General features: G+C 42.4%; 1 protein-coding gene across 5 annotated transcripts in view; it reads left to right on the top strand.

Moving 5' to 3' along the window:
- The window catches only part of GARNL3 (GTPase activating Rap/RanGAP domain like 3), a 146,743-nt gene that overhangs the window by 79,145 nt on the left and 47,867 nt on the right, over window positions 1–19,731 (top strand). For 4 of the 5 annotated variants that reach the window (XM_077850767.1, XM_077850769.1, XM_077850770.1 and 1 more), the window contains 7 exons: window positions 202–307; window positions 1,644–1,762; window positions 9,685–9,749; window positions 12,835–12,898; window positions 14,949–14,975; window positions 18,503–18,578; window positions 19,250–19,348. In XM_077850767.1, coding sequence (XP_077706893.1) covers window positions 202–307; window positions 1,644–1,762; window positions 9,685–9,749; window positions 12,835–12,898; window positions 14,949–14,975; window positions 18,503–18,578; window positions 19,250–19,348 — 556 coding nt within the window. The remainder of the gene's footprint in view (window positions 1–201; window positions 308–1,643; window positions 1,763–9,684; window positions 9,750–12,834; window positions 12,899–14,948; window positions 14,976–18,502; window positions 18,579–19,249; window positions 19,349–19,731) is intronic. The other variant, XM_077850766.1, reaches the window with a different exon arrangement.

The following is a 19,731-nucleotide window of genomic DNA, read 5'->3' on the forward strand; positions in this document are numbered from 1 at the left end:
CCACTGGTTCGCTCAGTTCTTTTTCCTATACCCCAAGAACCTTCACAATGCTTCTATGATGTGGATGTGTTGTCTTTTCTAATGAGAATATGCGGGTACATCCCTTTTTGTATGGTTTTGACAATGACTTTGGCCTCTGGTTCATTGGCCACTTCTTGTTTACTTTCTGAATATGCCTCTTAATGGCACAATTTTGTTCAGTTACAGAATACAACTGCTCTGCCAGGTACATGGCGAAGAACAGACGTGCACTTAGAGAACCCAGAGTACCACACCAGATGGTATTTCAAGTATTTTTTAGGACAAGGTAACTATGCCATTATGGTGGTTGGGAAGAAAGAATATTCAAAATGAAAATCAAATGTTGATGTGATTTTTTTTCTGGTGTCCCTACCAGTTTAGGGACATTAATGTCAGGTTAATAGTAAGCTTTGTAGATTTAAAGATATAATTCAGTCTCGGCCCTAGGATTTTCACTAGGATAATAGCTATTTGAGACATAAGAATTTGCAGGGTAGAAAACAACTTTAGACCTAACAAGACAAGTGTCCTGTCTATAGTGGGTTTTGAATACTTAATTCAAGACAATGAAGCAAATAAGTGGATACCTGAGCTCCAGGGCCACTATGGAACTAGAGACACATTGTCCTGACTCTGAAATAGGTCTGGATCCTGGTTCTGCCATTCTTAACCACAGGACCTTACCCCAGTCACTCTCCACTTCTCTGAGATTTATTTCTTTATCTCTAGAGTGGAGGTATTACTTTTATATACCTGGTAGGTTTGAACAGGAGTTTCAATGAGATATGCTGGAGAAACAGCTAAGCCTGGCACAAAGCAAGAACTCATTCATTAATAGTGGTGTACATTTAAAGTGAAGGGCTCAGGTGAACATATATGGGAAGGTGGAAAATGGAACTGTAGCTAACAACAGAAGAGACTGGGAATGGGAAAATAATCACTGGTGCAGGATAAGAGAGTAGGTAGATAAATTGCTTATCAGGCTAATGCATGTGTTTATAGAAGATGTGATTCTGGAGACTATATACAATGAGAGTTATCAGACCCATATGATGTCTTTTTAAAAATCTGATACTGTTTTATTCTAAGAAGTTTGCTTACTGGACAAGGCATATTTCTTTATAAAGAAGGAATTCGGTGGAAAAGTTGTTATCCTCCCAAATGCTTGAAAGCATAGTGCCCAGAGCAGTAGTGACTTTAGAGAAAACTGGTGCAATCTGTTCAGATGCCAAGAAACTCAGAGGTAAGGCAGGCTCAGGAGTTGGTAGATTCAGAGGCTCAGTGGTGCCATCAAGGCTGGCCCTCCCCAGGGTTACAAAGTGGTTACAGCACTTACAGGCAGCACTTCTAGACACTGCCATGTCCAGAGGAAGGAGAAGGCCATCTTCAGGAGTGAGGAAGCCTTTCTAGAAACCTCTCGATGCATTTCTCCTCCTGTCTCATTGGCCAGAATTGAGCTCATGTTCATTTCTGATCGAATCACTGCTAAGAGGAATGGGAGGGTGTGATCAGGTTCTTTCCCCAGCTGGGTTTGGGATTCTTGTTCCCTGCTCACATGGGAAGGAGAAAGTGTCTGGAAGAACCAGCGTATCCTCCCTGTTCTAAAGCTGTCTCTTTTCCAGTCCATCAGAACTACATTGGAAACGATGCAGAGAAGAGCCCCTTCTTCCTGTCTGTGACCCTTTCTGATCAAAACAATCAGCGTGTCCCTCAATACCGAGCAATTCTTTGGAGGAAAACAGTAAGTACCTGGCTTGCACCTGGAGCATCGCCACCACTCAGTTTGATTAGTGTCATAGTCCGAGTGGTTCAGGTGAGCCTTCTTCTATGAGGTTCTTTAAGTTTGGATCGTTTAGAGGTAGGGCCTTCAAGCTCTGCGTGTAACCACAAGATCCCCCATACAAACCTTTTCCTCAGTCTCTGGCCAGTGGAATACAGAAGTATATTTTGAGTATTAATCTTAGCCATTACTAAGACAAACTGATCAGCTGGCTCACCTTCAACTAAAACCCAAAATTTATTGGAAGAATATAATACTATTACAGGGATACAGCCCTGTATCCTGTTTCCCTGGGCCATTCAGTCAAACACTAAATTGGCTGAGCCTCTAGAATTCCTCTGAAACTTAGCCCCTTTCGTCAGTTTTTTGAGGTAGAAAAATGACTGGAGACTTAACAAGGCAGGTACCTCCACTCCGTGGTGGGATCTGACAGCAGTGAACTGAATGAAGGCAAATCCTTTCAACTCAGGAATGCGGGCATCCCTGTAGCTCAGGAAAATTCTCTTACGTTCACTATCACTGCTACTTCTCTTTTCCAATTTTTTCTAGTAATTCTTACAGTTGATCTCCATCTATCACCTTTTAACCTTTTCTCATTATTTTCTTTCCTTAGGCTTTATTTCCCTTTGCTTCCCAGAGAATTTTTTCATAGGCTTATGGACACTGGAAAGAGCAAAGGGTTTGGAGTTAAGCAAACCAGGGTCAAATTACATCAGTACCAAATTCATTAATGTCAGTTTGAGAAAATTGCTAATGCTCCATTTTCTTCTTTGTAAACTAGGGAAAGTTCTCGGCTGTGATTCACAGGTGCTGAGGACTATATTAAGTGAGATCTTGTTTGAAAATCCACATTACACTATGTCCCAAATCATCAAATCTTAAATGGCTTAGACACCTGAAGGATAGAACATTTTACTCTTGAATCAATGAGTACAGTGTATAATTAAGAAGCAATGAGATAAACTACACTCAGAAAACATTAGTCTATTATGTGGTAGTCTTGGGTGGAGGTTTTTTTTTTTTTTAAGATTTTATTTACTTATTCATGAGAGACAGAAAGAGGCAGAGGGAGAAGCAGGCTCCCTGCAGGGAGCCCAATGCAGGACTTGATGCCAGGACTCTGGGATCACGCCCTGAGCCGAAGGCAGATGCCTAACCACTGAGCTACCCAGGAGCCTCGGAATCTTGGTTTATGGATGCATTTGTTGAGAGCCATTACTTAATCATTGCATGCTGATTTTTATCTCAACAACACAGTATCTCAAAAATTGCTACATACATCTTTTGGGGAATGAATACAAAAACTTAAACAGTAATTTTTTATATACACTTTTTAAAAAACAGTAATATTTTTACATACACTTTAAGAAACAGTAATTTTTTATACACACACATATATGAACACATTTTTTATGTGCTCATGTACATAAACACATTTGCATGCATGCATACATATACAGCAACTTCAAAAAACCCAGAAAGAATTTCTAGAAACCATTAGAGTAAATTGTAGTTAGGAACTTTTTCTGATGATTAAAAATAGTGATAGTACTAACAGTAAATCTTAACATTTTTGAGCACTTACTATATGCCACATACTATACTAAGTCTTCCAAATGCATTATCTCAATAGGTATGATTGTGCTTTAGGGGGGTTAAATGACGTGACTAAGGCCATATGCCAGGCGGTGGCAGGCCAAGCAGAAGGCAGGACTGTATGCGAGCTGTCAGCGCTGTACATAATTAATTTTGCATGTAATTCTTTGACTCACGCTGTTTCTCTCTCTAGACTATGAGCTCTATGAAGGTAGGGGACGTAACTGTTTTGTTCTCACCTGGCCTGGTACCTGACACATAGAAGTAGCTCAAGAAGTATTAACTGAATGAATGAATGAATGACACCAAAGTCCAGTCTAACCCATGTGCTCTGTTGGCACAGATAAATGTCCATGTTATGTTTATATAAATGTCCATGTTATGTTTCAGAAATTTTTCTCTTTTTAAGCAGATTTAGGGGAAAAATCTAATGTAAAACCAAGTTAGCTCTTACTCATGGATGATTCCCTGCAGAAGGGTTTTTGGCTCTCTCCTCTCTCCCCATGCCACTGAAATGGGGGTTGGTCTTGCCATCAGCAAAGCTGTCCTGAAGCAGAGTTAATACACAAGTGTATGAAGATAACATTGGAGAACTGTGCAAGTTGTTCTTCTTTTTTTTTTTTTTGTATATTTTTTATTGGAGTTTGATTTGCCAACATAAAGTATAACACCCAGTACTCATCCTGTCAAGTGCCCCCCTCGGTGCCCGTCACCCAGTCACCCCATCCCCCCGCTCACCTCCCTTTCCACTACTGCTTGTTCGTTTCCCAGAGTTAGGAGTCTCTCATGTTTTGTCACCCTCTCTGATTTTTTCCCACTCATTTTCTCTCCTTTCGCCTATGATCCCTTTCACTATTTTTTATATTCCCCGTATGAGTGAAACCATATGATGATTGTCCTCCAATTGACTTACTTCACTCAGCATAATACCAGTTCCATCCACATTGAAGCAAATGATGAGTATTTGTTGTTTCTAATGGCTAGTATTCCATTGTATATATAGACCACATCTTCTTTATCCATTCATCTGTCAGTGGACACTGAGGCTCCTTCCACAGTTTGGCTATTGTGGACATTGCTGCTATAAACATTGGGGTGCAGTGTCTCAGTTTTTCACTGCATCTATATCTTTGGGGTAAGCCCCCAGCAGTGCAATTGCTGGGTCGTAGGGTAGCTCTATTTTTAACCCTTTGAGGAACCTCCACACAGTTTTCCAGAGTGGCTGTACCAGTTCACATTCCCACCAACAGTGCAAGAGAGTTCCCCTTTCCCCACATCCTCTCCAACATTTGTTGTTTCCTGTCTTGTTAATTTTCACCATTCATACTGGTGTGAAGTGGTATCTCATTGTGGTTTTGATATGTATTTCCCTGATGGCAAGTGATGAGGAGCATTTTCTCATGCGCTTGTTGGCCATGTCTATGTCTTCTTTGGTGAAATTTCTGTTCATGTCTTTTGCCCATTTCATGATTGGATTGTTTGTTTCTTGGGTGTTGAGTTTAATAAGTTCTTTATAGATCTTAGATACTAGCCCTTTATCTGATATGTCATTTGCAAATATCTTCTCCCATTCTGTAGGTTGTCTTTTAGTTTTGTGGACTGTTTCTTTTGCTGTGCAAAAGCTTTTTATCTTGATTAAGTACCAGTAGTTCATTTTTGCTTTTGTTTCCCTTGCCTTCATAGATGTATCTTTTAAAAACTTTATTTATTTATGAGAGACACAGATAAAGAGGCAGAGACACAGGCAGAGGGAGAAGCAGGCTCCATGCAGGGAGCCCGACATGGGACTTGATCCCAGGTCCCCAGGATCAGGCCCTGAGCTGAAGGCAGTGCTAAACCACTAAGCCACCCAGGCTGCCTTATAGATGTATCTTGCAAGAAGTTGCTGTGGCCAAGTTCAAAAAGGGTGTTGCCTGTGTTCTCCTCTAGGATTTTGATGGAATCTTGTCTCACATTTAGATCTTTCACCCATTTTGAGTTTATCTTTGTGTATGGTATAAGAGAATGGTCCAGTTTCATTCTTCTGCACGTGGCTGTCCAATTTTCCCAGCACCATTTATTGAAGAGACTGTTCTTTTTCCAGTGGATGGTCTTTCTGCCAGTTGTTCTCGAGGACACATATGACAGTCTTCCCACATTCACCAAATAAGAAGTGATCCTGCCCTTGTCCAAAGCCTCTTATCTTCTGCACCTGGAAGACTTGTTTTCTGGCTTTTTTTTTCTTTTAAGATTTTATTTATTTATTTGAGAGAGAGAGAGAGATAGGGAGAGAGAGTCTGAGCAGTGGCAGCGGGGAGAAGGAAAGAGAGAAGCAGGCTCCCCACTGGCCTGGGTTTTTTTTAACTTATTTATTTAATATTTGCTAATTACACTATTCCAGGCTCTCTGTTTTAAATATTCTCTTTGGATAACTGTCTCTTTTGGACAAATAGTCTTTCCAATGTCTTTCCCCTCCCCCTCTTGAAGCTGCTATTTGGGTTCATGGGGACAGGGCTTGTGAGATCTCATGGAGGCAGGAGAAGAGGACCTTGAGTCCACATGGGGCACTCAGGGTTTTTTTCTGGGTTCTGTTGTAGAGTGGCTGATCTGGTCTCTGAACTAGCAGCCACTGAGAGGTAACTGGTCCCCTCTGGCCTTTTAGGGTCGCTGGAAAGTACCCATCACTGAATCCAGGGTCCCAGCCATTTGCCCCTCCCAGTGAAGTCAATGTACACTGTGACCTCTGACCTGATCCCAGGTCTCTGCTAGTCACTTAGTCACTGAGCCTCTCAGCTCTGTCCCCTCTCACTGGCACTTTGCCTGTAAGCACGGGGCAGATGGGCAGGGGCAGAGAAGCATTGCTTTAGGCTTATGTTTCTAATCTTGCTGACCATCCATGCATGAAGCTGCTGAGTTACTGTGCCTCATCAGGTTCAAACAGGTTCTACCTGGACTTCGAGATTCCTACAGAAGGCCATGCCCAGGAAGTGAGTCCAGATGTTCTTAGGTGCCTCCAGGTCCTATCTTGCTATATTTGCAGTGTCCTTCACCTTCTTTGCGGCCTGCCCTCTGAATGGCAGAATCAAGGACCCTGGCATCTAACCTCTCAGTTTGTCTGCCTGCCTGCCTTCCACCAAACAAGAAAGGGTAGTCGTACTTCTGCCACCTCTCTGGATAGGATTTTGTCAATGTCCTGTCTTCTTCCTTCAGGCTGTAGCAGGTTACCAGGTACGGGGGTGGGGGGGCAGATACAGCGGGGGAATTTTGCTTATTTTAATTTCTAAAGATGTTGTCTCTTTTCCATTATAAATTGTGGTAAGCACTCTGAAGGAAACAAAGGCAGAATGAGACCAACTTCAGGTCAGAGAACACAGGAAAACTTTTTCAAGGAGGTGACATTTAAAGAAACCTGCAGGAGGAAAGAGAACTAGCTGCATAAAGAGTGGGGCAAGGGGCAGGTGGAGAGCATTCCAGGAAGAAGGAACAACAAAGACAAGACAAATGAGGAGCTTTGGGACTCCTCTTGCTGGTATTAGGAGAAGCCAGGGAGAACTGACTTGGAGCCCAGGCTCCTTTGAAGGCAGGGGGGCTGGCAGAATGCGTAAGTCCCCTTCTGTTGAGAAGTGCCAGGCTCTCCAGAGCCTGTAACTGTGAGCCAGGGCGGGCAAGCATTTACCACCAACTACAAGTGGCAGTGCTTAAAGGATGTGAGGCACTGAAAAAGCAGAGCTCAGCAGGAGGGGTCAGTTGTGAAGCCCCCAACTAGTGCTGAACGCCACAGGAAATCCAAAGAAGCATGTGCCTCTGCCATGAGCTTGCACTTTTTAAAAAGATTTTATTTATTTATTTGACAGAAAGAGTGAACACAAGCTGGGGGAGTGGCAGGCAAAAGGAGAGGGAGAAGCAGATACCCCACTGAGCAGGGAGCCCCATGTGGGACTCGATCCCAGGACCCCATGATCATGACCTGAGCCAAAGGCAAACACTTAACCAACCGAGCCCCCCAGGCACCCTCTGAGATCACATTTTGTTCTAAAACAGACAAATTGCTAAATGTCTAAACCCTGATTTAAAGACTTTTGTCTATCTCTGTTGTGTTTCTTCTAAACACAAAGAAAAGACTTAAAAAAAAAAAAAAAACCTCACACTTAGCGTACAAATTCCATCCAGACAATGCAGCTAGAAAAAAGAAGAGGCTCAAAGTCCAACTACTCAGGTGCAATCATTACAACAGCTTTATAGACACTGGTTCTCCTTCATGCACGCGCACACACTCTCTCTCTCACACACACACAGACCTGCCACACAGAGGGAATAATGTCTGACATGCACTTCCATATCCTTGCAGTGATTGCTTGGTTGCCTGATATGTACATGTACTTGACTCTGACTATGCATCTGTTCGTCCCACTGGAAAACAGTACTGAGAGGTGTTTTCTGTTGCAGAGCAACTCTGCAAAGCTACAAAAGGGAGAAGATGAGGAGAAAGAGTTTTGCCAGTTTGTGGTTAAGAAAAATACACATCCACAGTCCCCTGAGCCTGGAGTTCCACATCCATGGAGGCAGCTTATGAAGATGTAACCATCAGCCAGGCAGGGGCTGGATCCTCTCCTATTCCATACATTCCCCCCTCGGGCTGCCATTGGCTTCTCTTTAAAACTGCATTTGGTATGCTTGTGAGAAGAAAAAGTAGCCAAGGTAGGGATTGAGCAAAGTCAGATTCAAGACCCTCTTCTAGAAGAGTTGGCATCCCATACAGGTGACCACAGTAGTAAGGTAGGCCAGGGCCAGCAAAAAAGCAAGGCCACCAAAATAGCTCTGGTTTCAATGGGTAGGTTATGGGGAATTTGAAAATGCCTAGTCCCCTCATAATATTTCTCTGTATTGGAAATCTTCTAAAATCTCTGTAATGTAAACTACATTGGCTAATAGAGAACCCATAAGAAGGATTCTGTCTAGTACAACTTCTGATGGTTAGCTGGAAAGACACACACCCAACCTGGAGTAGGGGTGAGATTACTGGTTCTTCAGGGGCATGGGTGTGAATGTTTACCAAAAGAGATCACAGGCTTGACAAGGTTGAAGAACTCCCCTTGGCTTCTCTTTAAAGGGACACCAGTGTTCCTGGTGTCCAGGTGTCAGTGGAACATCCTGGTTCCAGGGTTTCAGTGTTACTGACACCAGTGTTCAGGGCTTGGACAGTTGAGTTGGCAGGTATGTCTCGAAAATACAAGGAAAATCCTATATCCTTCTTTGCCCATTTCCTGCAAGAAATGCCCTATGCTTTTCTCTACCTGTTTGTGCTGCCAATTTTATTATAGTCAAAGTTCGAAAGTTTTAAATGTGTTCTACATCATAATCCCTTTTGCTAAACATGCAGTGTAAATCCTTCATGGATTATAAATCTGTATCATATCTTTTTTGGAGATTATAAAGAGAGTGGCACTCATCTATGCTGCGTGGTTTGGGTGTGAGACTGAACCATTCAGGCAACCCCTTCGTTCATTCCCTTTCACATAACAAATATCTGTTGAGTACTTTCTGTGAGTTGGTCACAGTGTGTGCTCATTTAGAGAAGAGAAACAGAGTTTAAATAGTAAATACAGAGGGATGCCTGGCTGGCTCAGTTGGTAGAGCAAGTGACTCTAGATCTCAGGGTTGTGAGTTCAAACCCAGCGTTAGTTATGGAGCCTACTTTAAAAAAAATAGTAGGGATGCCTGGGTGGGCAGTGGTTGAGCATCTGCCTTTGGCTCACGTCATGGTCCTGGGGTCCTGGGATCTAGTCTCACATCAGGCTGCCTGTAGGGAGCCTGCTCCTCCCTCTGCCTATGTCTCTGCCTCTCTCTGTGTGTCTCTCATGAATAAATAAATAAATCCTTAAAAAAATAGTAAACACAGAAAAATATAAAAGTACATATTATGAAAACCTCTCTGAAAGATTCAAGTGATTTCTAGTCCAGAAAGCCTTTGGAGATATCACATGTAGATCCCATTGAACATGCAAAGCCTACTTCCTTCTCATTATCTTTGAGGCTGACCTGACTCTTGGCTCAGAGACCAAACTCCCTTCTCATCTCGGTCAGGTGGCTCCTTTACTCACCACACCTAAGACACCAAGGACCCACCAGTCCATATGTTAAAGATAAATCCATTAGTTAAATCCTTAATGTTGGGGTTGGGGAATGGTGAAAGATGCTGTCCAGTCTGAGCAAGATTTATATATATATTCTTTTAAACAGTCAGGAAAGGCTCTTTCAGAGATGGAAGTTGCCAAACTTCTCACTGATCCGGTGTTTTGACTTTCCAGGGTACCCAGAAAATATGCCTTCCGTACAGTCCTACAAAAACCCTCTCTGTGAAGTCCATATTAAGGTGAGTACTCAAGAGTAGGAACACAACACCAGGAGCCATTAGAAGTATTTTTCTCCTGCAATCATTCCAATGTTACTTTTCTACTTTCTGGAGCCTTGACCATGTACCAGATATTTTGCTAAGCCTCTGGCATGCAGTACCTCCAGCAGTCTTCACAGCCACTCTGGAGGACAGATACTGCTATTTTACCACTCTGCAGAGGCAGAGGTGGAAGCTCAGAGAGAGAAAGCCAAGATCACACAGTTAGCATTGGTGGGAATTAAGTTCAGCTCTCATGCATCTCTGAACTGCCTGTGTAGCTTGCTTCTTTTTTCTTGCATGCACGCAAATACTTTGGTTTCATAAAGAAAATCAAGAAATATTTTCCCTCTCATTTTCCTGCTTTGAAATAGAAACTCATATGTCAGCAAATGCTTCTTAGAGAAGAATGTGCTTATTCTTTGCAAAGACAGAATTAAATCAACGGACCATCTAGCTGCTCAGTGCTCAGCTCCCGCTCCTGTCCTCACCTTTCCATCCCCATCGTGGCTCATAAGTGTGTTTTGTAGCAGGGACACTGTAAACACCATCTCTTCCCACCACCTAGTTGCAGATGAATTAAGAGTAAAGCACCAGGGCTCTGGGATAAGCGTTCATACTCACACAATGTGGGCTCTCCCACATTGGGTGGCAGACTCCTTTAGAGAATGTCACCACTCAGGCAGTACCTGTTGCTGCATCGCCAGCCAAGAGGTTACATCCTAATGACAGTAGCTTCTGTTTGTTGGACACTGTGCTAAATGCTCTACAGTCATTTCTCTTGGTAAACTTTTAACCCAGCTCCACAAAATTGATCCATTATTACCTGCACTCCACCAAGGAGGAATCAGAGCCTCAGAGAAGTGAAGGGATTTGACAAAGATCTCACAGCTGGTAAACTACAGAGCTTGGATTTAAACGCAGGTCCCTATCATCCCCAGGCCTGGGCTGTTAGCCACTAATACCCACATTGTGTGAGTACGAACGCTTATCCCAGAGCCCTGGTGCTTTACTCTTAATTCATCTGCAACTAGGTGGTGGGAAGAGATGGTATTTACAGTGTCCCTGCTACAAAACACACTTACGAGAACGTCTCTTAGAGTGACAGTCGAGACTCCATCAGTTAGGGACTGCATCTGGCTGACGAAAGGAACACTGAGATTCAGGAGCAAAAATTTTTAGATTTCCTTTTCAAGATTGATTTGGTCTCCAAATTGTAGACCTTCTCCTTTTTGTTTTTGGCCTTCTGATTTTTCTCCTGAGCACTCTGAAGCCTGAGCTATGAAAGCATCAGTGAAGAGGTTAATATCTTTATTGAACACAGAAATATTTTGCTGCTTGTAAGGAGCTATATTTATTTATTTATTCATGAGAAACACAGAGAGAGAGAGAGAGGCAGAGAGAGAAGCAGGATCACATCCTGGACAGCAGGCGGCACTAAACTGCTGCGTCACTGGGGCTGCCCCCTAAGGAGCTATATCTTAACTGGCTTTAAGAGGGGAATACTTAGAATTATACCAGCTTAAGATTTCTGAGGGGTTTTTTCCCTAAAAGGAAGTTGTTCCAGCTCCTTTCTTCTTTATATGTGAAGACAATTTCTTTCTTTCTTTTTTTTTTTTTGTAAAGATTTTATTTATTTATTTATTCATGAGAGACACAGAGAGGGAGAGAGAGAGAGAAAGAGGCAGAGACACAGGGAGAGGGAGAAGCGTGCTCCATGCAGGAAGCCTGACATGGGACTCAATCCCGGGTCTCCAGGACCAGGCCCTGGGCCAAAGGCAGCGCTAAACCACTGAGCCACTGGGGCTGCCCGAAGACATTTCTTTTAGTTACAATTTCATTTAGTTGTATGAGTAGAGCCTCCACTTCTCAGCCCACCACTCATGAAGCCAGGGCATGTTTCAGCCAGAAAATGTTTTTTAAAGATGTGGAAGATCAAAACTTCTACAGCTGCTGCTGATAGAAGAAGAAACTTTTTCTCTATTTGTTATAATCTTGAACTTGAAAACTTAAAAGAAAATGAAAATATGAATACTATAGAGTCAGGTAAATCTAGGTTCAAATCTTGGCTCTACTACTTACCAGCTTTGGTATCCTAGTTCAATTTCCTCACCTTTGGAGGATATGGAGATAAATGGAGATAAAATTTTTAAAATAAACTAATTAAATAAAATGGGGATAAGATAGCACTTGTCCCACAGAGACTAAATGAGGTCATCTGTGGAAAGCATTTAGCAGGCTGCTCAGCATATCGTAAGTACTCTATAAATACCAGCTATTGGGACGCCTGGGTGGCTCAACGGTTAGGCGTCTGCCTTCCGGCTCAGGGCATGATGCTGGAGTCCTGGAGATCGAGTCCCACATCGGGCTCCCTGCATGGAGCCTGCTTCTCCCTCTGCCTATGTCTCTGTTTCTCTCTCTCTCTCTCTCTCTCTCTCTCTCATGAATAAATAAATAAAATCTTTAAAAATAAATAAATAAATACCAGCTATTATGTTTGCCTTTCCTTACAAGTTTGGGAATCTTAGATGAAAGGGGCCTTTGGTATGGTGCCATTCAGCTCCCTGCTTTTCCTCTAGAGGAACTTAAGCCCAAGGAGGTTGACATTGCTTGTCCAAAGTAGAACATGAAAGAACTCAGTTTGCCCTGAGTGGCAGAGGAATTGCCAAAAGAAGAAAGAAACACCAGATGGTCTTACTTACATTTCATTTTATCATTAATTGCTATGTAAATGTCAATGAACCACTTTTTTGATAAAAGTAAGAATCTCGAAGGTTAGTCAGGTTGCCTGAAACACACACTCCTGTTTGCTCCTTTCCTGTCCTATTAGATGAGTATCATCACAGGACAGTTAGATAAGTAAAGTACAGTACAGTAGTTTGGTTACTCCATGCATTCATTCATTGAGCGCTCGGGGTGATCACTGATCTTCTGTGTGCCAGGCCCTCCAGGGAATCCAGCCGTAATTTTTCTAGGGGATATAATATTTAGTTTCTCTGAAACATTGAGACTTGCTCCACATTGAGTTTCCACCATGATGTGGCTCACTCTGTCCTTTCTATTTCAGTGCCATGAACCTGGACAAATTTGAGAAAGGCCCCAGGGAAATTTTTCATCCCGAGATCCAAAAGGTAACAGAATGTTATGCCTCATCATGGTATCTCTTTGATCACAGTGTTAGATTAGCATGGACAGCACATCAGTTTCTTAGCCTCAGGTATGAGCCTAATCAGAAAGGCTATGGGGCTTTGAAAGCAATTATCATAAAGAATCTCACAGCTGAGATTCTGATTTGTCAGGTGGGGGTGGGAATCTGCATTTTTTCAAAAGTTGCATGAGTGATTCTGAGGCATAGCCACAACTGAGAACCACTGAACTCTATGGTCCTTGATCCATGAACCGAAAGAGTATATGTTTAGAAGGACCTTAGTGGCTGAAAAGCCAGTCTTTTTATTGAGTGTTGTAGAATTGTATGGAATATAAGATTTTCCTTACAGAGTAAAGCACAAAATGTACTTATTGCTCTCTAATTCACCTAGAACACTGCAGGGTACCATAGAGAATAGAAGGTATCCAGAATCCATCCTGTTTTCTCAAGACTTACTGTGAAGGGAAAGCCATCTGCCTTGGGAGGAAAAAAATTGGAGTCATAATCTAGATAAAAGGCCATCAGAAAAATCTCAACCAAACTTTTGTCTCATTGCAATCAATTGAGCTTCGAAATTCTCCCCCTTGAAACTTACACAGGCAGCTATGACATAGTGCCAGCAATGTGTCAGAGCTGAGTTTCCAGGAGTTGGGTATGCCAGGGCCAGGCAGTAGGGAAGAGGCTGGAGAGGCAGGTTCGAATTCTATCCAGGAGGCAGCAGGGAGCCTGTGGAGTCCTTAAGTGGAGGAGCATCATGCTTAAGTCTGCTTTTCAGGGAAATAACTTAGAAGGTATGGAGAGGACAGATAGGAGCATGAGCAGCTTTTGCTTGCATGCCTTTAAAATAGTTCACTTTCAAAATAAAGTTATTGGTTCTAAGCTTACCCCAAATACACAGTGTTGTGAATTCCCATATCTTCGGTTTTAATTCAATGTTTAAAATAGTATCCGTACCCTGACTCAACCCCGGAAAGAACTGAGGCCAAAATGGGTGTTGTTTGGTTAAACTTTAAGCAACTTGAAATACTAGATGCTCAAAACTAACTCTTGTTAGCTAATTTTAAAACAACTTAGAATTATAAATATGCTACTGCCTGTGTGCCTTTATTACTTCATCTGTACAGATGATCATATTCTTAATCCCTTCCTTCTTAGAGCCTGGATGGGACCACCAGACATAGGCTCTAAAATGCTTGGAGCCCCTGGGATGCTTCTTTCTGCATCCTGCCACTGAGCATGTGCCCTCAGTGGATTTCAGGTCTGTCCAGGCATCCCTGTCTGCTTCCCCTCTTCTACAGAATCAAAAAGGATGAGAAAACCAGTTATGGCAACCTTATGCCTCTTTATATCCTAACTCTGTGCCTGGCTTTCACCAAACAAAAGACACCTTCAGCTTTCCTGACATCTGTGTTTTGACTCTCTACCCAAACAAGGGGCTTCCCACGCAATCTTGCTCCATTCTGGGTGTGTGAGTGTGCACTTGCATGTGCTCCCTGGTAGTGCTGGTTGCATTGCTGCCACCAGCTTTCTGTAGGTGTATCTGAGGGGGCCCCGAGCCACAGGTGATAGGGAGAGGAGGAAGGAAAAGGTCTCAGATCCAAAAAATCTAGAAAATAAACTGCATTCTAAAGAAAGCATCTTCCCACCAAGTGGGAAGGTGGCTGATGCTATTTAAAAACGTTCCTCATCTGTCTCTGGCTGCTATACTAGAGTTATATTTTTCTTGGCCAAAATCTTTCCAGAAGCAATGTGAGATAAGCTAGCTTTAAATAGAGAAATCTGGATGTCTCCGTATTTCTTCCTGTTGCTGTATATCATCTTTGTTTGCAGATAGCTGTGCTATAATGTGACTTTCCTAGATGACCAGGTATTCTACAAAAATCTGTACAACTAAACTGGACTATTTTAAGCACTTCTGGGTGGGGTGGGGGTGGGGAACAGTGTACACAGATGGAAGCTTGGCTTTTACAGAAAATCAGAATAAAATCATCCCTGTTAAGCATGGATATAACTTTCAAATTTTGGTTTGACAGGACTTGCTGGTTCTTGAAGAGCAAGAGGTAAATAATTTTCTGAGACATTGTCCCTGCTACGTTCTCCCTCTGTGTTCCTAAATGTGCTTCTCCCTTGGCCACCACCATGACCTTTTCTTTCACTCACACCTCGGCATGGATTTGCCCACTGCACTTACGGTCACTGAAAGACTTGACCGACATGTTGTTTTCAAGGTCAGTTTCAGGACTTTGTATATAGCTAGCTGTAAAAATATAAACACAAGCTACTTAAATCTGCTTGGAAATATTCAAATTGTAGCCTCCTAATCAGGGCGAGTCATGAGGTCTTAATTTTCTTTAAGTCAAAGAGAGGGCATTTGTGCTTTATTAGCACACTCAATTTACTGACTCCATATTTATTTGTACATCTCCATTCCCTATTGCCCCACCTTTAAAATATGTGTTGAGTTTTCTAAGGATGTAACTAACACAGGGAAATAATAAAAATGCCATCAAAGGCAATCAGGTCCTTAAGTTGTAGCTTTTGCATGTCGTAGCTCTCCGTAAATGGTCATATAATTTGTCCCGTTGCTCCAGCCAAACTTGGAAAAATCCTTAACACCTCTCTTTCTCTCACACTCTACACCTAATCCTTCAGCACATCTTGTGATGATTTCTTCAAAATATACATCTAATTCAAACATTTCTCAAAGTTTCCACCACGACTGCTCTCATCCCTTGACGCCATCCCATCATCTCTCGCCTACACTACAGAGTCTCCAACTTTCCGCTTCCACTCTGTTCTGTTTCTCATGTAGCATCCAAATGGTCCTTTTTAAATGTCAAGTCAGGTCACCCCTGACCATGTGTGTACCATGTACTGTTTGTGGCTTTGGGAATACATTGACAAGCAAGACAAGGTCCCTTCATGGAGCTTATAGTCTGGTGAGGTAAGACAGACTATACAAGCAAGCAAACATAAACATGGTAATGTGGATAGCCCCAAGAGCTGCAAGGAAAATAAAACAAGGAGACAATATAGGGGAAGGAGTAGGGTTTTTACATTGAACAGAATAGGTTCGTCTGAGGCAGCAACATCTCAGCTGATTCCTGAACATATCAATGTACATGCAAAGGAGCTGAAATGATGCACCCCAGATTGTTGGCAGGAGTTACTTCATGCAAGGCAGTGGGGATGTAGTGTGAGCTGCTGCAGAGCACTGGCAAACAGAGATGTCCATGTTTTTATCTATGTATTATCCATGAATGAATCATGCTTGTGGTGACAGAATTAATGAACTCCATGTATAATTGTAGAAGGCAAAAAATGAAAGTAATATACATTTTAAAAATGAAGAAATGCACAAAAGATTAAAGGAAAATATCCCCTAAAATCACAGAGTAAACCACTACCAGTATATTACCACATTTTGGCATATGTGTTTGTTATATTTTATGTAAAATTAGGATTACACTGCAGAGAGTGTTTGTGTCTCAAAACTATTCTAGTCATTAATCTGTATATATTTACTGAGCCCCCACAGAGTGCACACACATGTCTGCTCTGACAGCCCCTGCAGAAATTTAGAAATGGAAAATGTGAAAGCTCCCCACCGAAACCTCTCCCACCCTCCCTTGCACAACCCCTGTGAACTTGTCTATCTTCTCACATTTCTTTTTTGGATCTCCCAAGTTTTGAAAAATAAATAGCTGATCTCTTTATTTCTCAATTGTATCTCCTTACTAAAGGGATATTGCTTGAAGCTACAAGAGCACTAGTTACAGGCCGCCTGGGTGGCTCAGTCAGTTAAGTCCGCACTTGGTTTCAGCTCAGGTCATGATCTCAAGGTCTTGGGATTGAGCTCTGCAATGGGCTCCACGCTGAATCCAGAGTCTGCTTGAGAGTGTCTCTCCCTCTGCTCTCCCTACCCACTCTTTCTCTCTCTCTCTCTCTCTCTCTCAAATAAAATAAATAAAATCTTAAAAAAAAAAAAAAAGCACTCATTACGATGCGTTTGAAGCGATGTGAGCAGTGGTAACCTTTAGAGCTTCCCTGAGACAATGTGGTGGAGGCACTTCTGCTTAATACTGCCAGCTTCTCAGCTTGGAGCATTTATCCTCATTCCACCCAATTATAGTGATAAACTATCAGCTGCAAAGATGAGCAGGGAAAAAAAATAATAAACAGCACTAGCCATGTCCCTAAGGGTTGGTGATTTTATAAAGTGTTGTTGGTGTCCTGAAAGCCAAGTTTTATTTGTCCACTGCATGGAGAGGCACCCCAGGCTACAACATGCAGGGAGACAGTGAGAGAAGCGTAGGAACATGTGAATCAAAAAAATTTTTTTTAAGATTTTTATTTATTTATTCATGAGAGAGACACAGAAAGAGGCAGAGACACAGGCGGAGAGAGAAGCAGGCTCCTCCCAGGGAACCCAATGCAGGATTCAATCCCCAGGCCCCAGGATCACGCCCTGAGCTGAAGGCAGGCACTCAACCATTGAGCCACCCAGGTGTCCCTGGCCAAGGTTTTAAACACCTTTGTTCCTAGCCTACCCCTTAATTGACCACCAAGAACTCCCTTATCTAGGTGGGAGGAGTTCAAACAACCTTCCAAAAGTTGATTCTCTTCAACCTCAGATTTTATGTTATTATGAAATATTTCAGATATACAAGAAAATGGAGAATAATATGAAGACCTATAAACGGGTTATCCAACTTAAGGAAAAAAATATTCTAAGTACTGTTGAGGCACCTGATTTCCTTCCTCTCTCTTCCTATTGAAACTGATATCTTGCATTTGGCATTTATTGTTCCCACTGGATCTGATTTTTTAAAAAGATTTTTTATTTATTTACTCATGAGAGAGAGAGAGAGAGACAGAGACACAGGCAGAGGGAGAAGCAGACTCCCCACAGGGAGCCTGATGCAGGACTCGATCCCAGGACCCCGGGATCACAACCTGAGCCAAAGGCAGACACTCAACCACTGAGCAACCCAGGTGTCCCAGGATCTGATTTTAATCTAGTGTTTAAAGTCGACGGTCGTAGACTGAACATTTGTACTAGCTACTTCCTGATTTCCTTCCTTCTCCCCCACACATCTGTTTTGTAACATTTTAGGATTAAATATCTTTAAGAAATGGGGAAAACGAGCCTTTATAGAATAAATTGCCTACATTTTCCATTTCTGTTCCTAAGAGCCCACACAATATCAGCCTAAGATTGTTGCGTTCAGTTTTGAATTATGTTGAGCCCTCCTGCGTTAACTGATCAGAACATAGCACTGGTCCTGTGAGCTCCCACTGGCTATTTGAGTGATGTTTCACCACAGAATGGACCTGGCATCATGCAAAAGCCATTAGTAATGAAGTTACAAATGAATTAACTCACCTAAAAACTGAGTTTCCACTGTAAGGTATAAAAACTTATAGAAAGAAAGGATATTGATACTGGTCAAAGTGGAGATGGAAGAGAGGAAGTAATGCCCCAAGTATCCATCCTGGTCACTGAAGGAATGAACAGCACATCTCATAACTGTATGTGTTCTGATGATAAAGTTACATTCAACACCTTTTGTTGTCTTATTGTAAGGGCTCTGTGAATTTCAAGTTTGGGGTTCTCTTTGCCAAAGATGGGCAGCTCACAGATGATGAGATGCTCAGCAATGGTAAGTACCCACTAATTTGTGCCAAGACCCTGTTCTGCCTTGCCATGGTTTTGACAATCCAAACTGACCTTACCTGTTGAGTCTTTAATACAAAGAAACAGCCAGATGTTTTATGAAATTTTAGAGTAAGTTTTCGAGTAAACTTTGTAGGGCAGTCGTTGCCCAGTTTCATTTATTTGACAAATATTTATTGGTCACCGAACTTATGCCAGGCAGCAGTGCCCAAGAGGGAGTCTAACCAGAAAGTGACATGGGAGGTGAAGAATTTGGTTCTACATCATAGTCCCAAGAGCAAAGGAAGGTTGTTCTTGGATTTTTGTGGTTGGGAGAATGATAAAATGATGTCATTGTCCTGTTCTTTAGCACTTTTCATGTTAGATACCTGTTCATTATTAATGGAAGCAGTGACAGTGTTTTCATTTCTACAATACTAAACCCTTGTGATCCCAGACTGGCAGTGGGAAGGTCGGTCAGTCTGATTCTGTGGCTGTCCTTTCCTTGGAATCGTGGAAACTACTGTGTGGTTTCCCAAGAAGAAAGTGTGACCTCTGTGTTCTGTTTGCTGCACACATCTACAGAGCCTAGTTTATGTTCAAGTGATTTCAGTGTATAGTTAGAAAATGAAGATATGCTGATTCTGTACTTTCTTCCTACTTTACCTCTTCCTACAGAAATTGGAAGTGACGCTTTTCAAAAATTTTTGAATCTTCTGGGTGACAAAATCACCCTAAAGGGCTGGACAGGCTACCGTGGCGGTCTGGACACCAAAAGTAAGCTCGCTTCCTGATCTCTTCTCTTGTCATTTGTGTGACTCCTATCAGCCAGTCTGATCTGACTTGAATTTATACCCAAAATGAGGGAAGGGATGGACTGGAGAGGATAAGAAGGGCTTCACACCCAGTCTGACACAGGATGGCTGGACACATTTGGGGGCTCCACTAAGTTTCATAAGACTAAGTCAGCCCTCACAGTCCCTTGGTGTGGCAGACCATGGTCTGCCTATGAATACTTACTGCTGAGCGCCTCTGTGTGCCAGGGCTGTGTGAGGCTCCAGGAATGTAGCAGTGGATAAACCAATATGGTCCCTGCCTTTCTAGGAGCTTCTAGTCTAGTGGGTAACACAGACATCAAACAGGGAATTACCAAATACCTC

Source organism: Canis aureus, chromosome 16, assembly GCF_053574225.1.
Source record: "Canis aureus isolate CA01 chromosome 16, VMU_Caureus_v.1.0, whole genome shotgun sequence".
NCBI lineage: Eukaryota > Metazoa > Chordata > Mammalia > Carnivora > Canidae > Canis > Canis aureus.